This window comes from Pongo abelii, chromosome 15, assembly GCF_028885655.2.
Source record: "Pongo abelii isolate AG06213 chromosome 15, NHGRI_mPonAbe1-v2.0_pri, whole genome shotgun sequence".
NCBI lineage: Eukaryota > Metazoa > Chordata > Mammalia > Primates > Hominidae > Pongo > Pongo abelii.
In genome coordinates this window covers 42,968,921-42,994,069 of record NC_072000.2, presented here as the reverse complement: position 1 = coordinate 42,994,069, position 25,149 = coordinate 42,968,921, and the positions used below count along the sequence as shown (strand labels likewise).

The following is a 25,149-nucleotide window of genomic DNA, read 5'->3' as shown; positions in this document are numbered from 1 at the left end:
ACCAGTAAACTTTGTTCACAACCTAGACACTGATTTCCCTTGTGAAGGGCCCCATTGCAAAGCTGTAAGTACTAGTTACTCCCTTTAATTAAACAGGCAGTATCACAGACTTTAAGATTTACTCCTTTGGAAGAAAAAATTATGGAGCCACATCTTTAATCTCTGTACTAGTGATGTAAGAGTTGTTCTCAGAACATACTGAATCAGGAACTACCTGTTGAACAATAGCTGGGTAATTTCCATTGTATATTCTGTGAATAAATGAAGCATTCTACTTAAGAATATATAAACGTTAGAACTCAAAGAGGCTCCTCAATTGTAAAATAGAAAAAAAAGTAGTGTTAAAAATAGAACTACCATTCTACCCAGCAATGTCATTACTGGGTATATACCCAAAGAAAGTAAATTGTTCTAACAAAAGACACATGCACTCTCATGTTCATCGCAGCACTATTCACAATAGCAAAGACATGGACTCACCCTAGGTGCCCATCAATGGTGGATTGGATAAAGAAAATGTGGTACATATACACTGTGGAATACTATGCAGTCATAAAAAATGAAATCATGTTCTTTGCAGCAACATGGATGCAGATGGAGGCCATTATCTTAAGTGAATTAACGCAGAAACTGAAAACCAAATATCACATGTTCTCACTTATAAGTGGCAGCTAAATCTTGGGTACATACAGACATAAAGATGAGAAAAATAAACACTAGAGACTCAAAAATGAGGGAGGGAGCAGGTCAAGGACTGAAAAACTTCCCACTGAATACTATGTTCACTATCTGGATGACAGAATCAATAGAAGCCCGAATCTCAGCATCACGAAATCAACGCTTGTAACAAACCTGTACATGTACCCCTTGAATCCAAAATAAACATAGAAATAAGAAAGAAAGAAAGGGCCAGGTGTGGTTGGCTCGCACCTATGATCCCAGCACTTTGGGAGGCCAAGGCGGGCGGATCACTCGAGGTCAGGAGTTCGAGACCAGCCTGGCCAACATGGTGAAACCCCGTCTCTACTAAAAAATACAAAAAATTAGCCGGGCATGGTGGTGTGCACCTGTAATCCCAGCTACTTGGGAGGCTAAGGCAGGAAAATCGTTTGAACCCAGAAGGCGGAGATTGCAGTGAGCTGAGATCACACCACTGCACTCCAGCCTCAGTGACTGAGTGAAACACTGTCTCATAAAAAAAAAAAAAAAAGAAAAGAAAGAGAGAGAGGAAGGAAGGAAGGAAAATAAAGGAAAAGAGAAAATAAGAGGGAAGGAAAGGAAAGGAAAAGAAGAAAGAAAAGAAAGATGCTGGGCATGATGACTCAAGCCTGTAATCCTAGCACTCTGGGAGACTAAGGCAGAAGGATTCCCTTGAGCTCAGGAGCTCCAGACTGGCCTGGGCAACATAGTGAGTTCTCGTCTCTACAAAAAATTTAGGAAAAAAAAAAATAATAATCCACCAAGATCAAGTTGGCTTTATCCCTGGGATGCAAAGCTGGTTCAACATACGCAAATCAATAAACGTAATCCATCACATAAACAGAACCAAAGACAAAAACCACATGATTATCCCAATAGATGCAAAAAAGGCCTTCAACAAAATTCAACGGTCCTTCATGCTAAAAACTCTCAATAAACTAGGTATCGATGGAATGTATCTCAAAATAATGAGAGCTATTTATGACAGACCCACAGCCAATATCATACTGAATGGGCAAAAACTGGAAGGATTCCCTTTGAAAACTGGCACAGGACAGGGATGCCCTCTCTCACCACTCTTATTCAACACACTGTTGGAAGTTCTGGCCAGGGCAATCGGGCAAGAGAAGGAAATAAAGAGTATTCAATTAGGAAAAGAGAGAGTCAAATTGTCCCTATTTGCAGATGACATGATTGTATATTTAGAAAACCCCATCGTCTCAGCCCAAAATCTCCTTAAGCTGATAAGCAACTTCAGCAAAGTCTCAGGATACAAAATCAATGTACAAAAATCACAAGCATTCTTATACACCAATAACAGACAAACATAGAGCCAAATCATGAGTGAACTCCCATTCACAATTGCTACAAAGAGAATAAAATACCTAGGAATCCAACTTACAAGGGATGTGAAGAACCTCTTCAAGGAGAACTGCAAACCACTGCTCATCAAAATAAAAGAGGACACAAACAAATGGAAGAACATTCCATGCTCATAGATAGGAAGAATCAATATCGTGAAAATGGCCATACTGCCCAAGGTAATTTATAGATTCAACACCATCCCCATCAAGCTACCAATGACTTCCTTCACAGAACTGGAAAAAACTGCTTTAAAGTTCATATGGAACCAAAAAAGAGCCCACATTGCCAAGACAGTCCTAAGCAAAAAGAACAAAGCTGGAGGCATCATGCTACCTGACTTCAAACTATACTACAAGGCTACAGTAACCAAAACAGCATGGTACTGGTACCAAAACAGAGATATAGACCAATGGAACAGAACACAGGCCTCAGAAATAACACCACACATCTACAACCATCTGATCTTTGACAAACCTGACAAAAACAAGAAATGGGGAAAGAAATAGGGGAAATCCCCTATTTAATAAATGGTGCTGGGAAAACTGCTAGCCATATGTAGAAAGCTAACTGGCTAGCCATATGTAGAAAGCTGAAACTGGATCCCTTCCTTACACCTTATACAAAAATTAATTCAAGATGGATAAAAGACTTAATATTAGACCTAAAACCATAAAAACCCTAGAAGAAAACCTAGGCAATACCATTCAGGACATAGGCATGGGCAAGGACTTCATGTCTAAAACACCAAAAGCAATGGCAACAAAAGCCAAAATTGACAAATGGGATCTAATTAAACTAAAGACCTTCTGCACAGCAAAAGAAACTACCATCAGAGTGAACAGGCAACCTACAGAATGGGAGAAAATGGTTGCAATCTACCGATCTGACAAAGGGCTAATATCCACAATCTACTACAAAGAACTCAAACAAATGTACAAGAAAAAAACAAACAACCCCATCAACAAGTGGGTGAAGGATATGAACAGACACTTCTCAAAAGAAGACATTTATGCAGCCAACAGACACATGAAAAAATGCTCATCATCACTGGCCATCAGAGAAATGCAAATCAAAACCACAATGAGATACCATCTCACGCCAGTTAGAATGGTGATCATTAAAAAGTCAGGAAACAACAGGTGCTGGAGAGGATGTGGAGAAATAGGAATGCTTTTACACTGTTGGTGGGACTGTAAACTAGTACAACCATTGTGGAAGACAGTGTGGCGATTCCTCAAGGATCTAGAACTAGAAATACTATTTGACCCAGTCATCCCATTACCGGGTATATACCCAAAGGATTATAAATCATGCTGCTATAAAGGCACTTGTACACATATGTTTATTGCGGCACTATTCACAATAGCAAAGACGTGGAACCAACCCAAATGTCCAACAATGATAGACTAGATTAAGAAAATGTGGCACATATACACCATTGAATACTATGCAGCCATAAAAAAGCATGAGTTCATGTCCTTTGTAGGGACATGGGTGAAGCTAGAAACCATCATTCTCAGCAAACTATCGCAAAAACAAAAAACCAAACACCACATATTCTCACTCATAGGTGGGAATTGAACAATGAGAACACTTGGACACAGGAAGGGGAACATCACACACCAGGGCCTGTTGTGGGGTGGGGGAAGGGGGGAGGGAAAGCATTAGGAGATATACCTAATGTAAATGACAAGTTAATGGGTGCAGCACACCAACATGGCACATGTATACATATGTAACAAACCTGCATGTTGTGCACATGTGCCCTAGAACTTAAAGTATAATTAAAAAAAAGAAAAAAAAACAAGAAATGGGGAAAAGATCCCCTATTTAATAAATGGTGCTGGGAAAACTGGCTAGCCATATGTAGAAAGCTGAAACTGGATCCCTTCCTTACACCTGATACAAGAATTAACTCAAGATGGATTAAAGATTTAAATGATAGACCTAAAACCATAAAAACCCTAGAAGAAAACCTAGGCAATACCATTCAGGAGATAGGCATGGGCAATGACTTCATGAATAAAACACCGAAAGCAATGGCAACAAAAGCCAAAACTGACAAATGGGATCTAATTAAACTAAAGAGCTTCTGCACAGCAAAAGAAACTACCATCAGAGTGAACAGGCAACCTACAGAATGGGAGAAAATTTTTGCAATCTACCCATCTGACAAAGGGCTAATTTCCAGAATCTGCAAAGAACTTAATAAAATTTACAAGAAAAAATGAATAGACACTTTTCAAAAGAAGACATTTATGCAGCCAACAGACACGTGAAAAATGCTCATCATCACTGGCCATCAGAGAAATGCAAATCAAAACCACAATGAGATACCATCTCACACCAGTTAGAATGGTGATCATTAAAAAGTCAGGAAACAACAGGTGCTGGAGAGGATGTGGAGAAATAGGAATGCTTTTACACTGTTGGTGGGACTGTAAACTAGTTCAACCATTGTGGAAGACAGTGTGGCAATTCCTCAAGGATCTAAAACTAGAAATACCATTTGACCCAGCGATCCCATTACTGGGTATATACCCAAAGGATTATAAATCATGCTACTGTAATGATGCATGCACGCGTATGTTTACTGCAGCACTATTCACAATAGCAGACTTGGAACCAACCCAAATGTCCATCAATGACGGACTGGATTAAGAAAATGTGACACATATACACTATGGAATACTATGCAACCATAAAAAAGGATGAGTTCATGTCCTTTGCAGGGACATGGAAGAAGCTGGAAACCATCATTCTGAGCAAACTATCACAAGGACAGAAAATCAAACACCACATGTTCTCACTCATAGGTGGGAATTGAACAATGAGAACACTTGGACACAGGGTGGGGAACATCACACACTGGGGCCTGTCATGTCGGGGGCAGATAGGGGAGGGATAGCATTAGGAGAAATACCTAATGTAAATGATGAGTTAATGGTGCAGCAAACCAACACCGCACATGTATACATATGTAACAAACCTGCACGTTGTGCACATGTACCCTAGAACTTAAAGTATAATAATAAAAAAAAAAAACTAGCCAGGCATGGTGGCACATGCCTGTAATCCCAGCTACTTAGGTGCCTGAGGTGGGAGAATTGCTTCAGCCCAGCAGGCTGAGGCTGCAGTGAGCTGTGATAGGGCCACTGTACTCCACCCTGGGTGACAGAGCAAGACCCTTTCTCAAAAAATAGAAAAAAAAAGAGAGAGAGAGAAAAAAGAAAAGTGCTAAGGGGAAATAAATTTTCAAAAGACATCCATTAAATTTTCAGATTACTCTTGCCAAGGCTTCTTGTGGAGATTTGAAAGAGATACTCTCCTTCTCTTTCCATTGTTGAATCAGGAGAGTCAGTATACTAGTCGCTGTCCAAAATCTGCCTCCTTGGCTGGGCGGTCTGGATTGGGCAGAACTGCTTCTCTAGATTCCTCCTCACTGGTCAGAGCATCTCTGAAGGAAAGGTAAGAGCCCCAGTTAGGGGCTTACAGACAAAACCCCCATCTCCCTGGGACAGAGCACCTGAGGGAAGGGGCGGCTGTGGGCAGAGCTTCTGTGGATTTAATCGTTCCTGCCTGCCGGCTCTGAAGAGAGCAGCTGATCCTAACAAGAGGGATTCTATCAGCACAGCGCACCAGCTCTGCTAAGGGGCAGACTGCCTCCTCAAGTAAGTTCCTGACCCCTGTGCCTCCTGACTGGGAGAGACCTCCCAACAGGGGTCGGCAGACACCTCATACAGGAGAGCTCCGGCAGGCATGAGGCCGGTGCCCCTCGATGAAGTTTCCAAAGGAAGTAGCAGACAGCAATCTTTGCTGTTGTGCAGCTTCCACTGGTGATATCCAGACGAACAGGGTCTGGAGTGGACCTCCAGCAAACTGCAGCAGACCTGCAGAAGAGGGGCCTGACTGTTAGAAGGAAAACAAACAAAGCAACATCAACATCAACATAAAGGACCCCCACACAGAAACCCCATTGAAAGGTCACCAGCCTCAAAGATCAGAAGTAGATAAATCTATGAAGATAAGGAAAAACCAGCACAAAAACACTGAAAATTCCAAAAACCAGAATGCCTCTTCTCCTCCAAATTATTGGAACTCCTCTCCAGCAAGGGCACAAAACTGAACAGAGAATGAGATTGGTGAATTGACAGAAGTAGGCTTCGGAAGGTGGGTAATAAAAAACTCCTCTGAGCTAAAGGAGCATGTTCTAACCCAATGCAAGGAAGCTAAGAACCTTGATAAAAGGTTACAGGAACTGCTAACTAGAATAACCATTTTAGAGAGGAACAAATGACCTGATGGAGCTGAAAAACACAGCATAAGAACTTCGTGAAGCATACACAAATATCAATAGCTAAATCAATCAAGAGAAAGAAAGGATATCAGAGACTGAAGATTAACTTACTAAAATAAGGCGTGAAGACAAGATTGGAGAAAAAAGTATGAGAAGGAAAAAAACACCTCCAAGAAATATGGGACTATGTGAAAGACTAAGTCTATGATTAATTGGTGTACCTGAAAGTGATGGGGAGAATGGAACCAAGTTGGAAAACACACTTCCAGATATTATCCAGGAGAACTTCCCCAACCTAGCAAGGCAGGCCAACATTTAAATTCAAGAAATACAGAGAACACCACTAGGATATTCCTCAAGAAGAGCAACCCCAAGACACGTAATCATTAGATTCACCAAGGTTGAAATGAAGGAAAAAATGTTAAGGACAGCCAGAGAGAAAGGTCAGGTTACCTACAAAGGGAAGCCCATCAGACTAACAGCAGATCTCTCTGCAGAAACCCTACAAGCCAGAAGAGAGGGGGGCCAATATTCAACATTCTTAAAGAAAAGAATTTTCAACCCAGAATTTCATATCCAGCCAAACTAAGCTTCAAAAGTGAAGGAGAAATAAAATCCTTTACAGACAAGCAAATGCTGAGGGATATTGTCACCAACAGGGCTGCCTTACAAGTGCTCCTGAAAGAAGCACTAAATATGGAAAGGAAAAACCAGTACCAGCCACTGCAAAAACACACCAAAATATAAAGACTAATGACACTACGAAGAAACTGCATCAACTAATGTGCAAAATAACCAGCTAGCATCATGACGACAGGATCAAATTCACACATAACAATATTAACCTTAAATGTAAATGGGCTAAATGCCCCAATTAAAAGACAGAGACTGGCAAATTGGATAAAGAGTCAAGACCCATCAGTGTGCTGTATTCAAGAGACCCATCTCACATGCAAAGACACACATAGGCTCAAAACAAAGGAATGGAGGAAGATTTACCAAGCAAATGGAAAGCAAAAAAAAGCAAGAGTTGCAATCCTAGTCTCTGATGAAACAGACTTGAAACCAACAAAGATCAAAAAAAAAGGGCATTACATAATGGTAAAGGGATAAATGCAACACGAAGAGCTAACTATCCTAAATATATATGCACCCAATACAGGAGCACTCAGATTCACAAAGCAAGTTCTTAGAGATCTGCAATGAGACTTAGACTCCCACACAATCATACTGGGAGACTTTGACACCCCACTGTCAATATTATGACAGATCAACGAGACAGAAAATTAACAAGGATATTCAGGACTTGAACTCAGCTCTGGACCAAGCCAACCCAATAGACATCTACAGAACTCTCCACCCCAAATCAACAGAATATACATTTTTCTCAGTGCCACATAGCACTTATTCTAAAATCGACCACATAATTAGAAGTGAAACACACCTCAGCAAATGCAAAAGAATGGAAATCATAACAAACAGTCTCTCAGACCACAGTGCAATCAAATTAAAACTCAGGATTAAGAATCTCACGCAAAACCAACTTGATTACTGTTAAAGCTCAGATTAGTTTTATTTCTAAAATTTCTTGAATTGTTGCTTCCTTCTCTTCATTTACCTTTTCTCCTTCTGGAAATTCTATTCTTGGCATAAGTCTCTTGGCTTGTTCTATATTTTCTTTTTTTACTCATAATTTCTATTTATGTTTATTTTTCTTTTTTAGTTTCTATATTTGAACTTTCAAAACACTTATTCAGTTTTCAGTAGTGCTCATTCCAATTTCTTCACATTTTTGGAATCTTAAAAATTAAAAATCATTTTTTTCCAAAACCTTTTGCTTTCTCATAATTTCTTTGTTATATTTTTTTAAAAAGCTGCCTCCTTTAATTTTCCATTGCTTTTGACGTGATGAATCATTTAAGAAATATCATTTTAATTTTCAAAAGAAAAATGTAATGTTGATCCCTAGTACTTGAACATTACAAAGAAAGTATGTTCTGCACAAAATCTACCTGAAACTACAATGAATTGGAAGAATTACCTAAAATATTTAGACAAGAAGAAAAGGAAACCTTTCACCTAAATGTAACTGGAAAATTGCTCAAATTTTCCATTTACTACAGCTATTCAAATCTATATTATGAGTGCTTAATAGATACATTCAGATTGTTAGAATCCTAGGTCTAGCAGGAACTCTCAGAATATTTAGTCTGAAGATTATGAACTTAAAGCCCTATAGAGACCAAGCAGTTGACATAAATGTAGGAAAACGGAGAGTCCATGTCTATGTAAGCAAGCACTAACCAACTTGAGTTTCTTTTTGCTCAAGAAAAATTGGCAACTGTGTATCACAGTCTTCTACTTTTTCAAGAGAACCCAGAAATTCAGATTTTAATATGAGCTCACCTTTTAAATGTTGACAACAGATTCATAATTTTCTTAGACAATACAAAGCCAGTTTTGACCAGCAGCCTGTGATCGCATCTCGGCTTCTGATATTGGAGTTTTCAAACTGGGACTCCTTCCCAAACAATAAGTGAATTTCCAAGATCACAAGATAATTAACATAAATTTAAATTCAATATTTTCATGTCTAAATAATTTCAACCAAAATGGTCCAAGTAAAATGTATTTGACTATGTTTACTGAGTCCACAAAAATAAGCATATTTAGTATAGACTTTATTAAATAAGCACTTTATATAGAAGTGAATATCATGTGTTGATCAGCAAATTATCTGTTCAATTATTTAACTTCATTCATATAATTTGTGGAGGAGGGGGTTAAGAGGTCAGCAAGACATACCAAAAAGTAGAATTAATTCCATGGAGAGTTGAAAGTTTTATTATGGACTATTTTGTAATTATCATTATTATTAGTTTTTCTTTTCTCCTAACCTGGGACAGATTTCTAACTTTTTCTGTTTTTTGTTTTGTTTGTTTGTTTGAGACAGAGTCTTACTCTATGGCCCAGGCTGGAGTGCAGTGGCATGATCTTGGCTCACTGCAACCTCTGCTTCCCAGGTTCAAGCAATTCTTGTGTCTCAGCCTCCCAAGTAGCTGGGATTATAGATGCGCACCACCACGCCCAGCTAATTTTTGTATTTTTTGTAGAGACGAGGTTTCACCATGTTGGACAGTTTGGCCTTGAACTCTTGACCTCAACTGATCGGCCTACTTTGGCCTCCCAAAGTGCTGGGATTACACTCAGGCCTGTAGGCCTGAGCCACCATGCCCAGCCTAACTAACATTTTATAACCAACATCTTCAACACCAAATCATACAGAATAAATTAATGATTTTTCTGAGCTTATTTATCATGTAATGTCAACTCTTGAACCAAGCAAAAAAAAATTAAGTGAGGAAGAGGCCTCTGAAAGCAAAATGATGTATGTTATTAAGCCCAGTTTTCACAAAGACTCGGTGGCACCACCATCCAACAGGTCCCCCAAGCTAGAAACCTCGTAAGTTATCAGGTCCCCGAGCTGGAAACCTAGTATCTTCACTTTTCCTTATAGTTCTCCATGCTGCATTCAGGCAGTCATTAAATCCAACGATTCTATCTACAAAAGATCTATCCAATTTGTCCTTCCAATCATTTCGACTACCACCATCGGATGTTAGGCCAGAGGCTAAAAAATGTGGCTAGTGGGCCAAATCCCACTCACAGAATGTTTTTTCTGAACTGCATGGTGTTTTTACTCTGAATATTTGCCAGTATTAAAAACTGCGAGATTTCACACACAAAAATCCAGATTTCCAGCTTTTCTTGAAAATCAGAGTATCTGGGAAACTAGGCTGAAGGTAAGTAGTACCTTTATCCTTTAGACAGCGCATACAATCTCTAGTTGGCTACAGTTCTCACCTTTACCCACACTTCACTCATTTCATTTGAGTTAGTAAACCCTGATTTAGATTTTCGCCATTTCCTCATTTTCAGAACTAACGCAACAGCTTCTTGACTGGACTCCCTGCCTCTGGTCTTTACCCGCTTAATCTTTATTTGACAGCATTGATAGACTTTATAAATCAAACTTTTTCATTTTACTCCCTGCTTAAAATTCAATAGTGCCTCATCATCTACAAGATAGAGTTGAACTCCCTATTATTTGACCCCTCTGTACTTCTTCAACTTCAGCCTATGTTCAATCAAACTCAATTGCTTATTGTGCTCCAAAAGTGCCATATTCTCTCCCACTTCACTACTTTAAAAGTGCTCTTCTCAACCTAGAATGCCTATCCTTTCTTTGTCTGGCTAACTCCTACTCTTCCTTCAAAGTCAGCTCAAATATTATCTTCTCTGGGACACTCTGCCAGGCTCCTTCTCCCCACCCTCTCTACCTAACACTCCCAATCAATCTACTAGGCAGCTACTCTTGCATATCAGTAGCACCCTGTGACTATTATAGCACTATATTAAAATTATTACTTTTTTATCTGTGTCCTCCAACTAGAGTGAGCTCCTTGAAGACAACCACTATTAAATTTCAGCTTAGAATATAAATAAGAAGATAAAAGTGCTTCCTCAATTATTTCTATCATAGCAGTAGATGAGAAAAGGAACATTTGTAAAAGGCCTCTTATATGCCAAGTACTACAGCTAGTCCTTTTGCAATATCTCATTTAATAGTAAAATTTACAAGTAAAAATAGAATTTGGAATTTCAGTTACAGTTTGGTTAAATTTTTATATATTAGTTGCTTTTGTACTCCAACATTATACCATTTTGAGGTTACAACTCTCAATTGAATACAAACAAGTTGCTTTTCATTTTCAGTTTTTTTAGTTTAGTTTTTTTTTTTTTTTTTTTTTGAGGAGATAAGGTCTAGCTATGTTGCCCAGACTGGTCTCAAACCCTTGGGCTCACTCTTCCCGTTTATTCTCCTTGTTACATTCAGTAAAAGGATCCTCCTGCCTCAGCCTCCTAAGTAGTGGGAACTCCAAGCACACACCACCACACCCAGCTCTAGTTCCTATTATTCCTTAGTTAACTTATTTAGTACATAACTTTCCCTAATTTGAAAAATGGGGAGGGTGGAGTAAAAAGCAAACACCACTCAAGATCAACATCAACAAAACTTATGGAAATGTTTTTAAAAATCAATATCCATTTGACAAAACATTCATATAAAGAGAAATCTTACAGGTAAGATGTCATGGAAAGAGAAACATTAAATAAACATTAAACAGGGAAGATTCATTCAAACATATTTTGTAGCCACTCTTATATTTAGCAAAATAGGTAAAATTATTGCAAAAGGTTTAAAAGGCAAACTTACCCTTTCTGTAAGAATTACAATTGGTGAAAATGCAGAATTCATGAAATCATAAACATCAATTTGGAATAAGTATTTCAGAATCTGAAACTCAGAAGCATCTTCTGTTGATTTATAAATAAAAATATGTTAGCATGATATTATATAACTTCTGATTCTAATTTCTTCCTTAATTGATGCATTAGAGAATAAATAACCTGTTTCTTACCTTTTTGAGAAATATAATTTTGAGAAGACAAAGAGTTATCAGTTGAAACCATCTGACTATTTAGCAGGGTATTTTCCACAGATCTGTCTATCTCCACCAGAGCAGGCCCTTCAGTGTCTACTGATGGTTTCGAATTTTCATCACTATCTTTAGAAGATGAGGGCTCAAAATATACTTTTTCATGAATTCTCTTAGGTAACTCTATGTTAGAGATTATATCTACAAATAAATAAAAAGAAATGTGTTTTTCCAAAATACTTGCTTTGTTGAGGGCTCCCCTTTTGTTTTCTAGGCAGGTCATTTTTCTGAACTTTTGTAGGTCATTATGATACTTCGTTAAAGAAAGGATACACTAAAACATAAATTGTATCCTGTATTAGTTCCTATTGCTAGTAAGATAAATTACCAAAACTTGGTGGTTTAAACAATGCAAATATATCCTCTTAGAGTTCTGGAAGTCAGAAATTCTAAAACCAAGGTGTTGAAGTTGTCAAGGCTGCATTCCTTCAGGAGGCTCTAGGGCAGAATCCATTTCCTTGCTTTTTTACTTTCTGGAGGCCTCCTGCATTCCTTGACTCATGGCCCCATCCTCCATTTTCAAAGCCAGCCATGTAGCATCTTCTAGTCTCTGTCTCTCTTACTCTGATACCCCTGCCTTCCTCTTATAAGGAGCCTTGTAATTATATTAGACACACAAGGATAATCTCTCCATTTCAAGATCCCTAATCACATCCGCAAGGTCATTTCCACCATGTAAAGTAACATATTCTCAGGGTCTGGGGATTAAGATATAGACATCTTTTAGGGGCTTTTATTCAGCCTACTACGTAGCCTTTTCTTTATTCCTCAGCCAAGGAAGAATTACAAAAGCTATATATAATTCTATTCTCTACATGCCTTTTTCTCCTAAAAATTACTTTTAAAAAACCCTAAAACTAACATAACTGTCAACAATTCTGTTGTACTATATATGTACATATATAGTACATATGACTAAGAATAAGGCAACACATAGATTCCCTTCAGATTTCATTCCTGCTATGTATGCATTTGTTAAACAGAAGGTGTAATATCTAAAAAAAAGTATCAGTGTACTCCTGAAAAACAATAATAAAGAGTAGTAAGTGAATTGTTCAATGTCTAATTTTGCTCTTTGAGCTTATGAGTCTTAACATAGCACTTTGACACTTTCATTTATTTATCATTGTTTAAAAGATGAAAGTCCCAATTGAGCAAACACACACCAGTAATTTAGTAATAGCACCTATGGATGATAATACTTAACAAGAGCATACAAATGAGGAGTCTGAATTCAAAGGGATTATTGTACAATACAGGACTCAAGTAGTGATCTACAGTAATGTTTAATGCTATAAGAAAAAAGGATTATTCAATAATTATACTCAAATTTACATGTAGCTATATTGATTATTTTAAAATACTGTTTTAAACTGCATTTGAAATAAATATATAATAAGAAAAATGAATATTCCCTATACCATTTTCATATTTAATTATATTTTTAGATATTATTTACACAATTAAACCTAAGCTTTAAGATTTATATTAAATACAGATATGCTTTTCTTTATCATTGCTTATTAGCAGAATTTTAAGTCAAATAAAATAATAATTTTTAATATTTAACTGTACTGGGGAAACTCATTATTTAAGTATGCACAATTGGAATCCTTTTGTAAAATCGTTATTCACATTGTAATATAAATAACTGTTCCCTAATTTACCCATTTTGTAAATTCCTAAATCAATATGTTAGTTTCCTGTAAATGTGGATATCTCAAGTCTGAGCCTTTCACAAACATAGATTCAAGATCAGTGATTCATCTTGCTTATGCACTATACTTAGGCAAGTTTTCATTTGTTATTCCCTGAAAGAGTTGTTGGAATCTGAAAAGATTGGCTGTTTAAGTCTTTCTCTAATATCCAGAAAATAGGACCTGTGGCTTTATAGAAATCTCTCTTTTAGGATGCTTTTTTAAAAACAAATTTTTGCATGATCTCATGTTGCTTTTCATTCAATTTTTATTTAATATTGTAGTGTTTTGGAATAACCCACTTTGTTAATAAATGACGTCTTTTTTCTGAAATTTAAAAGAATTTCTGAATATTTTCATAAAAGTTCCTCAAAACTAGTTAAAAATTGCAGGAACATCCTATTCTCATTTAACTATTTACCAATTTTAGAAATTCTTCCAGTATCTCTATATAAAATGATAAATTTTAAATATATATATATACATATTTTTTTTTTGAGACTGAGTCTCACTCTATTGCCCAGGCTGGAGTGCAGTGGCACAATTTCAGCTCGCTGCAACCTCCACCTCCCGGGTTCAAGTGATTCTCATGCCTCAGCCTCCCGAGTAGCTGGGATTACAGGGGCACACCACCACACCCGGCTAATTTTTGTATTTTTAGTAGAGACAGGGTTTCATCATGTTGGCTAGGCTGGTCTCGAACTCCTGACTTCAAGTAATCTGCCTGCCTCAGCCTCTCAACGTGCTGGGATTACAGGCATGAGCCACCACACCCCACCAATATTTTCTTTAGAGAAAAAGTGTCACCGTGTTGCCCAGGCCAGCCTCGAATGCCTAAGCTCAAGTGATCTCCCACCTCAGCCTCCCAAGTAGCTGGGACTATAGGATCACACCAACACTCCCAGCTAAATAAAATGTATGAAAGTGATTTTTTTGTGAAATCCTTTTGTATTCCTTGAGTTTCTATGATTGTGCTCTAAAATATTTTTATATATCAATCTTTGGAATCATCTGTCTTTCTGGATCTAATATTGTTTGGTTGTAGTCTGTCTTCCTTCTAATTACTGTGATCTGCCTTTTCATAAATATTCCTTTAGGATCTAACAAGTTTAGAACAGGAGAATTTCCCTTTTAATTAGCCTTTAACAACCTAAAAAGGTCTCTAAGCTTTTTAGTCATAAAAAGCATCACACCTACACCTTTCTCATTTGGAAAATGGTTAGAATCTAAATATCTATATGTTGGTTGAGGATGTTGAGTAGAGAGCTCACATTTTAGGGAATGTTAAGGTATTACGTACAGTTCTGGAAATTCAAAAAAATCACCTGGTTCTAATGGAAATGTGTTTCCTTCTGAGTTTGTTGCCCTTTTCCTGTGAAAGGTTTTCTGTCATTCTAGGGTTTGTTTTTGTATTATTGGTCAATATTTGCTGCATTTATATTCTGTCCATCATAGAGTCATAAGGATGGAGATGTCGGAAAGTCATAAAGTTTTCTACTTAAAATACCATCCACATGTTTTTAATCATAGGAGTTGCTAGATACCTGGACATCTAGATCTGAAAGTATTATCGTATATGCTGTTGCCCACTGTTGAACTCTCAGAATTGAGGGACTTGAGGGAGAAAGTTGAAAACTTTTTCCCTTTTTTTTGCCTGAGTTTTCTTATTACCTTGAAACTTAAAGAAAACCCTTGTTATCATCTGGGCACGGTAGCTTATGCCTGTATTCCCAGCACTTTGAGAGGCTGAAGTGGGAGGATCCCTTGAGCCTAGGAGTTGGGACCAGCCTGGACAACATAAGGAGACCCCATCTCCACAACCTATAAAAATAAATTAGCTGGGTGTAGTGGTGCACACCTGTAGTCCCAGCTACTCAGGAGGCTAAGGTCGAGGGATAGATTGAGCCCTGGAGATTGAGGCTGCAGTGAACTGTGATCGCACCACTGCACTCCAGCGTAGGTGACAGAGTGAAACCTTGTCTCAAAACAAAAACAAAAGAAAACTCTTGTTATCATAGTTCTTCTTAGGAAAAACAAAACTACAGACCTAGAATAAGATCTAATTTAATAATCAAAACTATTTAATTAAAGTTTCCCTTAGCTGGCCAGGCACAATGGCTCACACCTGTAATCCTAGCAGTTTGGGCGGCTGAGTGGGGCAGATCGCTTGATCTCAGGAGTTTGAGACCACCATGGGCAACACAGTGAAACCCTGTCTCTACAAAAAATACAAAAAATACAAAAAATACAAAAATTAGTGGCTGTGTTGGCACGTGCCCATAGTCCCAGCTACTTGGGAGGCTAAGGTGAGAGAATTGCATGAGCCCAGGAGGTCGAGGCTGCGGTGACCTGAGATCATGCCACTGCACTCCAGCTTAGACAATAAAGTGAGACCCTGTCTGAAAAAAAAAAAAAAAGTTTCCCTTAGCTTAGGTTTCTAAGAAAATCGTTCAAATATAGTTGTATTGGGAAGGTGTTATTGGGTTAAAAAGCGAATGTGAATGAGAAAATTCACACCTACCAGAATGGGAAATCAATAGACATTATCTAAAATAGGATAATCAAAGCAGGACAGGATAAAGATTCTATTTAGAAAACTCTTAAATACTAAAAAGATACTGCTTTAAAAACAAAAAAAGAAAATTACTGTCTCTGGGAAAGCAGTGGGAGTGGAGGTAGATGGAGAGAACAGAAATTGCTTTTGTCAAAAAAAAAATGCCTTAGCACTATTTCAAATTTTAAACTATTTACATACAATATTTTGATAAAAATTAAAATTTATTGTACAATACTTTAAGATTTTCTTGGAACATCTTTAGATCTCCAATCATTATTTTTCTGTTGAGATTTTATTTTATAATATTAAGATCTAAATTCCAGAGTAAACCGGAAATTGATAAAAGAACTAAGTATTTTGAAAGACGTGGATTCCTGGACTTTTTCATCTGATTTGCACTTATAAAAATAAAGTATGTTTAAGAATAAAATAAATTCTAATATAAATATTTTCATACAAACCTGACAGACTGTATGAACTTTTGAACATCATAACTTTTGTATTATCTGTGGGATAATTATCAACGGAAAATTCTTCAGTTTCTTCATTTTCAATTACATTATTTTGATCCAGTATCTGTTTGGGAAATGGCAATTCTGTTTCCTTTGGAATGTTCTGGAAGTTCCAAGGGTTGTCAAAATTATACAAGAACTTTTTCAAATATGGCATAGTATCAGATTTGTCTGTTTTTTCTAAGACTGGTTTCTTGTCTATTTGATCTTCTGTTTCTATAATTTTTATCATATCTATTTCTTGTTCTTTTTCAGGGTCTAATTCACTTGTTAGAGGATGTTCATGTTCATCTGCCCCACAATCTTCTTCATTTTTCCTGTCATCTAACATAATTTTATCTTCCTTGGCATATGCAAAGCCTAGTATAGCAAAACCAAAATCAAACCAACTTGGCTTGAGACTCAAGCTATCATTAGTGATTGTGTCTTTTTTTTCTGTTAATATTTCTGTACATGGAACTGTGGCTTCTTTATCAGATGATATGGAATTGGGGAAATCTTGTAGTGGTGGATTGCTTTCTTCAGCTATTAATTCAAGCCCTGTATCCTCATCTCCAAAACCTAAATAACTTGTAAATCCACCACCAAACCAACCAGTGGGTTGAGGTTTGGGAATGTGTTCTGACTCAGATGCTAGTTCAGACTGTGTCTTTGGCACAGAATCAATTTCTGATTCAGATTCTTGCTGATGTTCTGTTTGAGGCTCACCATTGTTTAATTCCTCTAGGTCATTCTCATCTTCCACTGCTATTTTTCTACTCCGAAATGAGCTTTCTTGTACAGGTTCAATAACTGATTCAAAAGCCTTCTCTTCAGCTTGTTCTCCTCCCAATCCAAACCATTCTTTGACTCCAGACACAGCTGAAGATGGTGGGACATGCACTTCTGGAATATGATCCTGTTCCATACTTTCAACAACTACTTCTTCCCAGTCTTTTGATTCACTGGTACTTCCGATATCTTCAGGAGCCTCTAATGCTGGAACTTGGTCTTCAAACAAAGTACTTTCATAAGTTGCATAAAATCCAGGTTCTGTCTGAAAATCACTTTCATATATACTAGATTTTTCATCTTTATCTTCTTCATAAGGATATATATTTTCACCATAATCACCATTTAATTCACTATCTTCATTGTCAAATGTGTAACTTACTCCAAGAAGACAAAGAAAGTCAGATTCCTAAAAGGAAAAAATATATATATGATTAACATGAATGTACTAGAGCTCCTTGTTTCTCCCTGAGTCATTTAAAATGGATAATTGTGATATTCCCAAGACACATGACTAGCTCAACAGCAGAGCAAAAACTCAAACACTTGTATCACAACTGATTTCAAGGCTAATTATGTAAACCTAAATGAAAAACCTTTTACATTATGGTTTTTTGTTTCTTTGTTTGTTTTTAGAGACAGGGTCTTGCTCTGCTGACCAGGCTGGAGCATAGCTCACAGCTTGCTTGAATTCCAGGATTCAAACAATCCTCCCTCCTCAGTCTCCCAAGTAGCTGTTACTATACCCAGCTAATTTTTAAAAATTGTGAAGATAGAGTCTCGCTATGTTGCCCAGGCTGAACTTGAACTTCTGGCCTCAAGCATTCATCCCTCCTCAGCCTCCCAAAGCACTGGGATTACAGATGTGAGCCACCGCACCAGGCCCATTATGATTTATTTGTTATTAAGTAGTTGAAATTTGGGGGCCGGGTATGGTGGCTCACGCCTGTAATCCCAGCACTTAGGGAGGCTCAGGCCAGTGGATTGCCTGAGCTCAGGAGTTCGAGTCCAGCCTTCTCAACATGGCGAAACCCCATCTCTACTAAAAAATACAAAAATTAGCCAGGCATGGTGGTGGGCGCCTGTAGTCCCAGCTACTCGGGAGGCTGAGGCAGGAGAATTGCTTGAACCCAGGAGCCAGAGGTTGCAGTGAGCCAAGATCACACCAGTGCATTTCAGCTTGGGTGACACAGCGAGACTCTGTCTCAAAATAAATAAATAAATAAATAAAAATTTTAAAAAATAGTAGAAATTTTTGAGAAGCAGGGGCAATCAATGCTTCCAGTGTATTCTGCAAACAAAATCTGATGAAAAGGCATGCATATCCACAAAATCTTGTATCTCCGAAGAACACACTGACTGAACACATGTGTGTTTGCAGTGATTTGAGGTAGGGTTCTATGGTTTGACTCTGTCCCCAAAAACCATATATTGGAAACTTAATCCCAAATGCAATATTGTTGACAGGTGAGGGCTGGTGAGAGGTGATCAGTCCATAAGGGCAGAATGGGTGGGATTAATGCCATTACTGCGTGAGCGGGCTTGTTATCACAGGAGTGGGTTCCCTTATAAAAGGACCACCAGTTCGGCACCTGTCTTGCTCTCTGTCTCTCCCTTTCTCCCCATCTTGCCTTCCAGTATGAGATGTTGCATCCAGAAGACTTCTCAGCCTTCAGAACTGTGAGAAATAAATTTATTTTCTTTATAAGTTATCCAGTCTCTGGTATTCTGTTATAGCAGCACAACATTGACTAAGAGGGGAATTTCACAGCATATTCTTATAGCTCAGACAGACCGGAGACTCTAAAGCAAGCTTGTCCAACCTGCAGCCTACAGGCTGCATGCAGCCCAGGATGGCTTTGAATGTGGCCCAACAAAAATTCATACACTTTTAAAAAATACTATGGGATTTTTTTTTGCAATATTTCTTTTTAGCTCATCAGCTATATTAGTGTTAGTGTATTTTATATGTGGCACAAGACAATTCTTCTTCTTCTAGGGTAGCCCAGGGAAACCGAAAGATTGGACACCTCTGCTCTAAAGCATGAAAACCTTGTTAAAAGTTGCATCAAAAGGCTGGACACAGTGGCTTATGCCTGTAATCCCAGCACTTTGGGAGGCCAAGGCAGGAGGAGCGCTTGAGCCCAGGAGGTCAAGGCTGCAGTGAGCCATGATTGCACCACTTCATTCCAGCCTGAGCAACAGGGCAAGATCCTGTCTTTAAAAAAAAAAAAAAAAAAAAAGTTAGCTAGATGTGGTGGCCCATGCCCGTAATCCCAGTGCTTGGGGAGGCTGAGGTGGGCAGACTGCTTGAGCCCAGGAGTTTATACCCAGCCTGGGCAACATGGAGAACCCCTGTCTCTACAAAAAAATACAAAAATTAGCTAGGCATAGTGGCATGTGCTGTAGTCCCAGCTACTCTGGAGGCTGAGGTGGGACGATCCCTTGAGCCTGGGAGGTTGAGGCTCCAGTGGGCTATAATTGTGCCACTGCACTCCAGCCTGGGTGACAGAGTGAGACCCTGTTGTAAAAAAAAAAAAAAAAAGTTGCACTAAAACAATTTGACTTCATTTATTGAGATATTGCATACAGCCAATGGAAGTGAGGATCCACTTGCTCATCTCACAGAACCACCAAATCATTAAGCAGAAACATGATGAAGACTTTTTTTTTAATCCAAATGTTAGAAATACTGATGTGTGCTGCCTTTGGATATTACCATTATGAAATGAGAATAAAGTTTAGGTTTTTTAAAGAATAAACTTCAGAATTGCGATTTTACAATATATACTTGGCACTGCAGTCTAGTACATGATTAAGAACAGACTCTGGAGTCAAACCCTTTGGGTTCAATGCCCAACCCTGCCATCTACCACCTGTGTGACCTTGGGTGAATTTTATGATCTTTCTATGCCTCAGTCTCCTTCATCTGTAAGATGGGGATGTTGGGGCTCAGAAATACCCCCAAAATGAAGGCATCAGAAGCAAAATTCTTTTCTGCCTTCTCCTATTCTCCACCTCTCAGTCTCATTTTCCCCTGAGGCTAGTCATAGAAAGTAGAATTCCTCTTTCCCAAGGCAGGTCATAGAAACCAGAACCCCTTTTCTCCAAAGCCAGCCATATAATCTGAAATTATTACTCTAATTTTTCCTCCTCTTTTCTATGCAAAGCTATTCATAAATTATCTGACCTACCTTGTTTGATTGTAGGGCATAACACCCCCATTCCAGGGAAGGCCCTGCCCGATAGCCAGAAAGATGCAATGCATGCTCAGCAAAGCAAAGGAGAATCTAGACAGACAGGCTTTTCTGGGTTCCCCCACTCAGTCTACTGCATTAGATCACACACTTTTTGTTCAGTCATATCTCTACAGGGCTATCCATACTTTATTGAAGCTAAGCATAAAAATGGACAGTTTCCTCTGTATCTTCGGGTCTTCATTCTTTTTTCTGTTTGTTTTTTGAGATGGAGTCTCGCTCTGTCACCCAGTCTGGAGTGCAGTGGCACGATCTCCACTCACTGCAACCTCTGCCTCCCAGGTTCAAGCAATTCTCCTTTCTCAGCCTCCCAAGTAGCTGGGAAAACAGGCGCACGCCACCACACCTGGCTAATTTTTGTATTCTTAGTAAAGACGTGGTTTCACCATATTGGTCAGGCTGGTCTTGAACTCTTGACCTCAAGTGATCCACCTGCCTTGGCCTCCCAAACTGCTGGGATTACAGGCGTGAGCCACCACCCCCAGCCTGGTTCTTCATTCTGAAGTTTCCTGTGTCACATAAAATTGTGATCAAATAAATTTGTATGCCTTTTCACTTATTAATCTTCCTTTTGCAAGTTGACTTTTCATCTGACTTTCAAAGGGAACTTTCCTCCTTGAATCCGCCAGGGAAATTGACAGTACCTATTTTACCGAGGTGTTGTGAGGATTAAATGAGTCAAATGTTTAGAATAGTAACTGTCTCTAGTAAATACTCCCATATCCCAGCCCAAAGTTACAGTACCCCAGATACAATGAGAAATGTGGGGATAAAAGGCCCAAATCGTCTTGCCTCTCTCTCTAGTAAAGATAACTCCAAAGGGCCATTCCAGCTCCAGAGCTCCTTAGGAAATCAACTGAGACCTTCACTGCAACTACATCACAATTTGACTTCTCTGTCTGCCCGGTCATGCTTCTTTTTTCTTCTTCTTCTTTTTTTTTTTTTTTTTTTTTGAGACAAAGTTTCACTCTGTCGCCCAGGCTGGAGTGCAGTGGAGCAATCTTGGCTCACTGTAACCTCCGCCATCTGGGTTCAAGCAATTCTCCTGCCTCAGCCTCTCAAGTAGCTGGGATTACAGGCGTGCACCACCACACTCAGCTAATTTTTGTATTTTTAGTAGAGACGGGGTTTCCCCATGTTGGCCAGGCTGGTCTTGAACTCCTGACCTCAAGTGATCTGCCCATCTTGGCCTCCCAAAGTGCTGGGATTACAGGTGTGAGCCATAGTGCCCAGCCAAGTCCCGCTTTTTCTTTTGTTCTTCACAGGTGCTATTCCCAAGGGTACTACCCAGCAAACTTCTTGGATGCAAAGATTCGTCTCAATATCTGTTTCCCAGGGAACTTGACATAAGAATTTGAGGCATCTGTGTGCTACTTTGTGTCTGGCACTGTGCTAGGTGCTGGGATTCTGCAGTAAACAGCAGAAAAAACTAATTGTAAATTGCAATAAATGAGGACAGGTGCGGTGGCTCACACCTGTAATTCCAGCACTTTGGGAGGCCGAGGCGAGTGGATCACTTGAGGTCAGGAGTTCGAGAGCAGCCTAACCAACATGGTGAAACCCCGCCTCTACTAAAAATACAAAAATTAGCCAGGCTTGGTGGCGGGTGCCTGTAATCCCAGCTACTTGGAAGGCTGAGGCAGGAGAATCACTTGAACCCGGGAGGCAGAGGTTGCAGTGAGCAGAGATCGCGCCATTGCACTCTAGCCTGGGCAATAAGAGGCGAAACTCCGTCTCAAAAAAAAAAAAAAATGCAATAAGTGCTATGAAGGAAATAAACAGGAAGCTGTGATTAAGAAGCAATAATTCCTTTAGAATCACCATGGAAGGCCTCTCCAAGGCACTGGTTTTTATTTTTAATTTTCAAACTCAGCATACTTTCATTTCAGTTTTATTGAGGTATACTTGGTATACATAAACTGCATATAATGAATGTATGCGTTTGAACAAATGTATACACTTCTGTTACCATCACCACAATCCAGATATTAAAACATATCCTTTGCTTCCAAAAGTTTCCTAGGAGGCACTGATGTTTAATCTCAGGCCTAATGGATAAGAAGGAACTAGCCAAGTGAAGTATTTGGGGAAAGCATTCCAACCAGAAGAAATAGCCTGTTTGGGTCCCCAGGCTGGGAAAGAGCTTGGCATGTTCTAAGAACAGTCAAAAGTCCGGATTAGCCAGGATCATGGTGAGTGAGGGGAGAGTGGCACCAGAGACAGGGTCAGCAAAGGAGGCAGGAGCAGATCATGTGGGACTGTGAAGCCAGGGAAAGAAGTCTGGGATTTATTCCAGGTCCAGTGAAAAGCCACTAAAGGGCTTTAATCAAAGGAATGACATAATCTGATTTTTTGTTTTTACAAGATTCATTACTGTTTGGAGAATGGATTGAAAGAGGGCAAAAGTATAGGCAAGAAGTATAGTTAGAAGGCTATTTAGTATTCTAATCAATAGATGAAGCTGCTTGTGGTGGCACACCTGTAGTCCCAGCCATTGGCGAGGCTGAGGCGGGAGGATTGCTTGAGCCCCAGAAATTCTGGGCTGTAGTACAGTTTGATTGTACCACTGCTTTCCAGCCAAGAGATGATGGTGCCTTGAATTAGGGCTAAAATGGAATTGAAGAGAAGACAATATACTCCAGATATATTTTAGAGATAGAACTGACAGGACCAATTATTATACAGTAAATAGACAGCTAATCCCAGAGTTTGTGATGGGAAAGAGCCAGAAAATAGGCAGTTTGTTTAACTAGATAGGCTCACTTCTCGCTGACCTTATTTAAGGTAAATTGTCTTAACCCAGAATCTGAATTAAATGAGCTAACCAAGTTTATTAATTGAAAAGTCACCTCCTGATTCCCTTGAAGCCCAACATTATCATGCTCATGAAAAACTCCAACAGCAAAAGAGGATGTACAGATATGAGACTAAGGAGTGTGGTGGAAAATAAACTTTTATCTTAGTAAGACAATAGCATTAGTAATAATATGTAACAGTTACTGAGCACTTAGTGCTGTTCTATGTACTTTACATATACTCATTTATTCTTCAATATATGTAAGGTAGCACTATATTATACTCAGCACCCCCATTTTAGAGATAAGGAAATTGAGGCATACCAGGCCACATAGCTTGTAAGTGGTTGAGTCAGACTTGGAACTCAGTCCATCTCCAGAATCCATGCTCTTAACAACTACACTCTACTGCCTGTCTGTTAATTGTTCAGAAAGCAAAATCTTTTACTGTCACCAAATTTGTCTTACTTAATTTTATTCAAATATTCAAGCTATTCCTAGAGTAAATTCTCAGGCCAACTATTTTATGCATTCACTATAAAAGGTACATAACCAATAGGCACTGATACCTGGGAAAACTGTTTTAACCAAGAAATTTTAAATTCAATTAACAACTGAGTATGAGTTTACTCACTTTAGTTGACATTTGAATTTCCTCAGATATGAACACCTCTTCAATCTGGACTGCATCTCTGGGAAAATATCCAAACTCCGTTCCTTTCTGTCAAAATGAAGAACAAAGATTATCGAGGAAGAATGATCAAAGCAATAATAATTATTGAACCTAATTTTGTCCCATGTCCTTGGCTTTCATCTACTCTGAATCGCAAACATTACTTGACTATCAATTTCCATATAAAAGAGAGTGAAATAATATTCTTTTGTTATTCAAAAGAAAAGCATTTATTTAATGAACAAAGAGCCAAATCATAAAATGCCACTGTTTCAAACTTCAGAAGGAAACCTGTTCCACTTACTCATTTTATTCGTTTTTCTGTTCTTTAATGACCTTTCTTGTCCAGGTCAACTTCAGATTTACACTAGTAGACCTGGGATATCAAAAGGCAAGGCAATGGCGGCGGTAGCCAAGCTAGATGGAGTAGTGACATACTCAAAGTTTTCAGGATGTTAAAATCAGACAGGCAGTTTAAACTCTGAAGGGCCACAAATGGATTCATCATGATAGTAAAGGTCTACAAGACCTTCAGGAAGGATTTGGTTCCATTCTACTTTTCTGGGGCTGCCTTGATAACAGAGATCCTCTTAACCCAGTTCAAGCACAGGCAGATTGTGCCCCAAGGGTGAAGGCTTACACTTCCACCCTCAGCCCATTTCCTAACCCTGTTAAAGTTTTAAAGAACATATTTCTTTTGGTCCTCTAATCCAGCACCATTATACCTCAACTGTGATTTGTCCAGCTCTCCAGTTGCTGTAACTATTTGGAAACTGACAGACGGTGGGTCCACAGTGCGGTTCCTTAAACAGCTAAGTGCGTGAACTAAACATCAAATGCACAAAACTAAATGTGTCTAAAACTTCACCCTGGCTGCACACATTAAACACTGCTTTTGTGTGGAACCATTATTTTCACGTATAGTAAATAAAAAAGAATGCTTTCTTTGCCTTTTATGACACCTA

At 38.7% G+C, this 25,149-nt stretch overlaps 1 protein-coding gene across 1 annotated transcript in view; it reads right to left on the bottom strand.

The window, feature by feature from the left end:
• The window catches only part of MIA2 (MIA SH3 domain ER export factor 2), a 247,692-nt gene that overhangs the window by 216,752 nt on the left and 5,791 nt on the right, over positions 1 to 25,149 (bottom strand). Inside the window, 3 exon segments of the mRNA NM_001134678.1 lie at positions 11,640 to 11,740; positions 16,638 to 17,868; positions 24,146 to 24,232. Coding sequence (NP_001128150.1) covers positions 11,640 to 11,740; positions 16,638 to 17,868; positions 24,146 to 24,232 — 1,419 coding nt within the window.